The sequence below is a fragment of the Nicotiana tomentosiformis genome, chromosome 3 (assembly GCF_000390325.3).
Source record: "Nicotiana tomentosiformis chromosome 3, ASM39032v3, whole genome shotgun sequence".
NCBI lineage: Eukaryota > Viridiplantae > Streptophyta > Magnoliopsida > Solanales > Solanaceae > Nicotiana > Nicotiana tomentosiformis.
This window is the reverse complement of record NC_090814.1, coordinates 85507139-85513948: the sequence shown is the minus strand read 5'-3', so window position 1 is coordinate 85513948 and position 6810 is coordinate 85507139. Positions and strand designations below refer to the sequence as shown.

The window sequence follows — 6810 nt, the reverse complement described above, 5'->3', positions numbered from 1 at the left end:
CAACAAATCTCTCCCTTAATTTTGAATTTTCTTGGTCATTCCAAGTCTTAATCTCGACCTCTGAAAATTTTTGAACTTGAGAGGTTTTGTGAAAATATCTGCAGCCTCATCATGAGACTTCACATATTTGAGCTTGATTTCCTTCTTGGCAATGCATTCTCTGATGAAGTGATACCTTGTATCTATATGCTTTCTTCAATCATGATACACCGGATTCTTGGCAAGTGAACTTCAACGGACTTTAGCAGTATACTCAGCTTGACATCATCTGATATTAACTATCAGAGAGCTTGTCTGTTATTTTTGGTCTTATTGAATTCTGGTTCTCAGGATATATAGAGTATTGAGTAGAAGTTTTTAGTTTGTTAGTCTTTTGTAGGTGTTAAAGTGCGAAGGATCTTTTCTACCACACGGACATCTTTTACGTCCTCCCCATATTTTCTTAATTGATTTACAACAACCTTCACTTTTGAACAATAATCCGAAATGCATTCGGATTCTTTCATTTTTAAAACTTCAAAATCAGCCCTTAGAGTTTGAAATTTTACCTTCCTCACCTTGTCAACTCCTTGAAGAGAATTTTGTAAAATCCCTCAAGCTTCCTTTGAGGTGGTAGCATCTGCCACCTTCTCAAACATGGCATCATCCAAACATTGGTGGATGAGCGTGAGGGCCTGTTGATCCTTCTTCCTCGTCTTTGCCAAGACCTCTTTTTCATTTAGTTTGTTAGTCTTTGGTACGTCAATTGGTGATTTTGAAAGTGAATTAAAATATCAGCATTAATTTTTGCATTTAGTTTGTAGGTTCAAATATGAACAGCAGTTTTCGTTATGATCACAGCTTGCTAATATCAATGACCAAAATTTTAGAAGATGACTTTGTGTGAAATTTTAATAAATTAATTAGAGAATCAGAATTGCCACGTCAATTTTTTGGCCAAAATTTATATGTTTCAGTCACTTTTATATTTCTATTAATTAAGCTATACTAAAATGACTTTTATGTTACAGAAAGAAAGAAAACTGATTTTTGTGTTACAAAGTTTTATTTGAATAAATTTACCCTCCATTTGGAAAAGTTACTCGTTTTGTTTCACAACACAAACTGTTACAAAGTTTAACTTGATGACCCTTGATAAAATTTACCCTCCAACTATCATTGAATTTTGTCACAATTTTAGTTTTCGTATAAAGTTTTAGGTTTGTGTACGAAACAACATGAATACACATGCAAGCATATACACTACACATATATCCGTATTCACATAAAGATGTTCATTATTTTCTTTATACGTAGAACAGTATAAGAGCATATTGTTTTTATACAACTTTTGAGGAGGTTAGGCCGTACACAACACAACATTCTTAGTCCTATGTTAGAAACTTGCACACAACAAACAATCCAAAAGCCAATCCTTCCAAATTGAGTAGCAATTAAGCAGAAAGAAAAAAGAAAAAGAAACAGTATTAAAAAACCACACATCTGTCCTCGTTTTGTCGCACGTAACAAACCCAAACATCACCAATTAAAGCTGATAGCCTCAAAATGCAGGTTTTCTGCCAAGCCAGAAGCACATATTTTGGCAACTTCATGTCTCATGCTCTGTGGCCCGCAAACTACAACTCCAACATCTGATGCTTTGCAATCAAAAAGTATTCCTGCATGTCACGCAATTCAAATATTTAGTTCATTTCATAACAACTATTTCAAGAAGATTGGTGTGTGAGAGCGGTAAGGGCGGAGCTAGAGCCGACAAAGGGTGGTGAGTTGAATACCTTTTATCGGAAAAAATTATACTATGTATACTAGTTAAATATTACTACTATTACTTTTTATACATATATATTAAATTGTAAAAATTTTAGCGAAATTTCTGAATGAGTGAACCAACAAGAATTAGTAAACTCACTTTTTAGATCAGGCCTAGCACAATAATGCACCTTAGTGGCTTGAACAAGAGACTGGTGGGGAAGACTTTCCAGTTCCCTTTCTGTACCACATAATAAACTTGCAGGTGAACTTGTAGGGGTAGGTAGTTCCATATTCTGAATTTGTTTCCCTTCAGCTTCATTGTCCCTTTTTTGCCACATAAAAATGATGCTGGTGGCAATAAAAACGGAGGCACAAACCAAGAACATGTCCCAAATGATTTTTGCACTGTAATGATAGAGCCTGCCATCGCGCTCAATTGGGTATATGGAGTAACGTGTGACAATGCCTAACAAAAGGAGAAACATGACAAATGAGGACGAAATTATCGCGCCGAGCCATAGCCAACTGCTTGGGCCAAGGGCTGCAGAAATGGCGGAGTCATTTGGATTATGTTTGAACACTATTGTCTGGATGAGTTGCTTGTGATGGACACTTTCAATGTTATGTTCTTGTCCATTTTCTCTAGTAATATAGGCTTCGATTTGCAAATCTAATTTGGAAATAGCAGCTGGAGTGGTGGAGAGAGGAAGCAAGAGGTCTAGCATTGTGAGATCAGCTGTGTCCTTGAAAGCTGAAATTAGGATCAGCTTTGGTACTTTGGTGTTAGGTTGTGTGCTTCTGTAAATGAGCTCTCGGATTATGGAAATCATGGGAGCAATTCCACTTCCTCCACTGACCATTACCAGGCACTGCCGACTGCAATGTCACATTGTTTTCGTTAAATTCTTTGTACAAGGCATCACTAGTAAATTATGAGTTTAACTTATACATACCGATGTAAACAACTCTTATAGTATCAGTGTTTTTACTTTATTCTAGCAGGTATCCTTTATTATTTTCCAGTTTAATAATTCTACTCCCTCCGTTTATTTTTAGTTGTCCCTTTTTAACTTTGTACTTTCTTTAAGAAAAAAATGAATGAAGTATGTATTTTATAATTTTACCCATGATAGCATTTCAAAAAATATTGGGAGATGATTTAGGGAATGAGTAATTAATGATAAGGGTAAAACAAGAAATTATTTATTGTCTTTCTCTTATTTGCTAGTAAAATGGACAAGTAAAAGAAAAATATATTTTTATATAGTGGGCAAGTAAAAATGAAGTACTTATTATGGACGATTGCCTTTTAGTTAGTTTTTAGATGACCTAGTGAAAAAGTTAGAAGTATATAGAAGCTAAACTGATTATGAATTACAACAGATATGGAGAAACAATTTAACTCTCAAACTCATATCAAGTCGAGCAACAACTACTAAGACTATGTGTTCAACGAGCAGATATTTGAATATAAATCAAGAACAGTTTGATTATATGAAACACTTTTTTAATTTATCCAGAAAAGAATAAAATATTTATGTATTCAACTCTAAACTTTGCGTTTTACTCTTAATAATATTTAAAAAAAAATAAAACTGTGTTCAATCAAATATCTGTTCATTAGCAAATGTCATGGTTGGTACTTTATACTAGACAAAAGATTTCGCATGATATCTCAAGTAATTAACATATAAGTAAAACGTATGAATAAAAGAAAAAAAATATGAAAACACGAATTCATAGTGAAAAATAATTAGAACAAGGAAATGTCTTGAGGTAAAATCACCTAACTAATTAACATGGATGATTGTATTTTAAATTAAGTACCTTAAATTAATTGTAAACTACATGAAGATCCCATGACTCTCCATGTCAACAAAACTCTAATTTTTCTTTTACTTTCTCCTTTTCAATTGAGCTGGCTTAGTCATACACTAGTAAAAGAAAACAAAGAAAGAAAAATCTTTGTATAAGTTTCCGCCTTGGTACTTACCTTAAGAAATGTGATGATGAAGGTCCATAAGGTCCCTCTGTTGAGATTTGAAGATGATCCGGAGAAGAAGAAAGTTGTTTTTCTAACTTTTCACTCCAACTTCCCGTGCATTTAATGACAACACTTAGTTTATCTGCCTCCAAATTACTGTTAGAAACTATAGTAAATGGATGCCACTGCAACTTGGATACGCTTGGGACGTTCACAAACAAGATGCTTGTAGGGTTGTACGTCAATGCTGTAAAGTGAAAATATAAGTACGTATAATATATAATAACTAGCATACTACTACTATACTAGCTAGCTTCTTAATTTAACATCTTGGAAATCATACTTAGGTTATTGTAAAGATTATATTCACCTGGATTCTTGGAAAAGGTGAGTTCCATAGTGCTACAAGGTAAAAGACGTGCAGAAATTAATCGAGCCCTTCCTTTAGACTGTAAGAATCTCAAGTATCGGTCGATCATAAAGAGAAAAATTCCAGGGAGGATCATGCATGTGTAGGCAGCACCAACATGCAATAGGTAGAAGAAGATATAGAGAATATAGAGATGATGTGCGTAGAAGAATACTTCAAACATCTTTCTCCTGATCGTGTACAAACTAGTACACCACATTGCTATTGCAACCAAGGCAGCAATTTCTCCAGCCACGTTGGATACGTAGGTACTGCTCCATTCTAACACCTGCAAAAAAAATTATTTAGTTGTAGGATTAATTAAAGATAGAGGCGAATCCAAGATCTTGCTAGCCTTGGTGGACTCAATCCGAGAGCATAGCTTGGTGTTCAGGTGAATTCACAGATTTTACCCTAAATTCGTTTGTCATTAAATATATCATCCAAAGTATACTCCCTCCGTTACAATTTGTTTGAAACTTTTTGGAGTACGAGGATCAAGTTGACTAATTTTTGGTATGAATTCAGGCATATATAGCGGCTTCTTTAGGTTATTTGAAATAAAATCTACATATTTAGAAACTACATAAAAAGTACTATAAGTCACAAAAATTAACGATTCAAAATATTTAAAAACTATTTACAAATAAACATGGTAAAAAAAGAATTGTTTGACTCCCTAAATAGGAGAAATAAGTTCAAAACAGATGGAGCAATAACTAAGAGCTCCAAACAATAAAAGAATAATGTCAACAAACCTCTATCATTTGATGAGACATGGCATAGTATATGACGAAGCCAACACTATGGAGAATGGCAAGAGCCATTGAGGCATGACCAAGCCAGATATGATACTTAACGCTTGATTCTGAGGTTAGCCCAACCAGCGGCAAAATTGAAGACAATCGGGTCACAGGGAAAAACAAAAACGCATAGCAAATATTCCCAAGGTAGCCAAGCCTTAAAGATACACTTCGAAACTTTGCCATCCACCTGCAAATTACCCAAAATACCGATCCATTGATAAGAAGAGGCGGATCGATGTTGTAATATTAGTTCAACTGAATTCAACAGTTTTTACGCGGAACATAGATATATATTTACATATCAACAATAGGATTCAACTGTTTAATTTTAAGAAGTAGAAAACCTACACTTTCTCTCCAGCGTTGTGCATATGGAGACGGCCAAAGCTGATACAGACGTAGTTGGCTAAAGACCAAATTAGAAGGGCGATAAACATAGCAGCAAATGCAAGCTCAACGGCGTTCACAATTCCCAGAGGAGCCATCGCAAGCACAGGCCGTTTCCATGAACGAGAATATTGCCCCTTATTGCCATTAGTACTGTAAAAATGCTCACGAAATTATAACATGCCGAGAATATATAATTATGTTATCTTTTTGTTCCTCCAACGTACGTGATACATATTAATGGCTGAGAACGAGAAAATAAAATTAAATCATTAACTAACCTCTGATCAGAACTCGACTTGCTGTAAAGATGAAGATAGATGCAGCTCAGAGCAGCTATCAACATTATAGGAAATGTAAATAAAAGAAGATTTGTCCCTGCAGTAACGAAGTGTCAATTAGGTTTAGGGCAAAGGTCCAAATTTTCTACTCAACTTAAGGAAATGGTTCAGATTTGGCGTTATACTAACTTGGAAAAACGGGAAAAAATTAGATTAAGATAATTTAATTAGAGTAATTACTATACCTTGTTCTCTGAAATATGTGGAGTTGAGCTTGATTTTGAGCTGGGGAGTCCATGAATCTTTGTAAGTCTTTGTAGGTAACATTATCCAGATGAAGAGCCATCCAATAAACACCAATAGCAAAACAATTTTCCACACGACTCTGCTCCCCATCTTTCCCAAAACTGTGATCGTTTCTTGAATTGAATTACTACTATCTTGATTGTTGTTGCATATACATATGCATGCGATGAGATTGGCTTATAAAGAGATGTTGTAGCGTTTACTTTTTATGATTGAGGTTAACAACTAATTCCCTTGCGTAGACTTCCCAAGTACTGGTACTATCTCAGTTTTTTTAATCGAGATGTTTTTAGGTCTTTAGCAGTTTATTAAATGCGCTTATAAGATTTATTTGCCTTTCAATAAACAGGAAGAGTCACTTTACCTCTTTTGCCGATCAAGGTAAAAAAACGATTTTAAGTTATATGTATTGTGTCAATTTGAGACATATTTACACCATTAGGTCATCTTTATCTGTTGGAGTACGTAGGGTAAAAACCGACTAAATCGATCGAACCGTACCGTACCGAACCGATTTTCAGGTTTCTTTTAATAAAATCGTAGGTTTTTATATAAATTTATAACCCTACCGATAATTAGGGTAAGATTTTTATTTTATGAAAATAAATCGAAAAAATACCGTACCGAATAAATATATTTATTTATTAAGTTAAAAAATAATAAAGAATTAAATTTTTCCTTGGGGCTTGGAATTAAGAAAACGGTTACAAGCCAACAACTAAACTCAAAATCCTAATTTCCTAACCTATTATGCTACTGCTATTGAAATTAAATTATTTTCAACATATTCACTAGCAAGACACACGACATTCTAGCAATTATGAGTAGCAAACTATAATGTATTGAATATGTTTTCTTTAATTTCGTATGATTTAAATTTATCTT

The 6810-nt window shown here is 34.1% G+C and overlaps 1 protein-coding gene across 1 annotated transcript; it reads right to left on the bottom strand.

Moving 5' to 3' along the window:
• Positions 1–1259: 1259 nt before the first annotated feature.
• Positions 1260–6173, bottom strand: LOC138907085 (ferric reduction oxidase 4-like). Its single transcript, XM_070197206.1, has 8 exons — positions 5865–6173; positions 5620–5716; positions 5300–5491; positions 4904–5138; positions 4107–4434; positions 3746–3983; positions 1910–2628; positions 1260–1658 (listed from the first exon to the last, which is right to left on the bottom strand). Exons 1-8 carry the CDS (start codon positions 6013–6015, stop codon positions 1519–1521), a joined length of 2100 nt encoding a protein of 699 aa, XP_070053307.1. The 5' UTR covers positions 6016–6173; the 3' UTR covers positions 1260–1518.
• Between the last annotated feature and the right edge of the window lie 637 nt (positions 6174–6810).

Coding starts and splice junctions, on each gene's coding strand:
- LOC138907085 (XM_070197206.1), bottom strand. CDS start 6,015: ATGGGGAGCAGAGTCGTGTGGAAAATTGTTTTGCTATTGGTGTTTATT. Junction 5,492..5,619: donor AAGTCGAGTTCTGATCAGAG/GTTAGTTAATGA, acceptor GCATTTTTACAG/TACTAATGGCAATAAGGGGC. Junction 1,659..1,909: donor TGCTAGGCCTGATCTAAAAA/GTGAGTTTACTA, acceptor CGTGACATGCAG/GAATACTTTTTGATTGCAAA.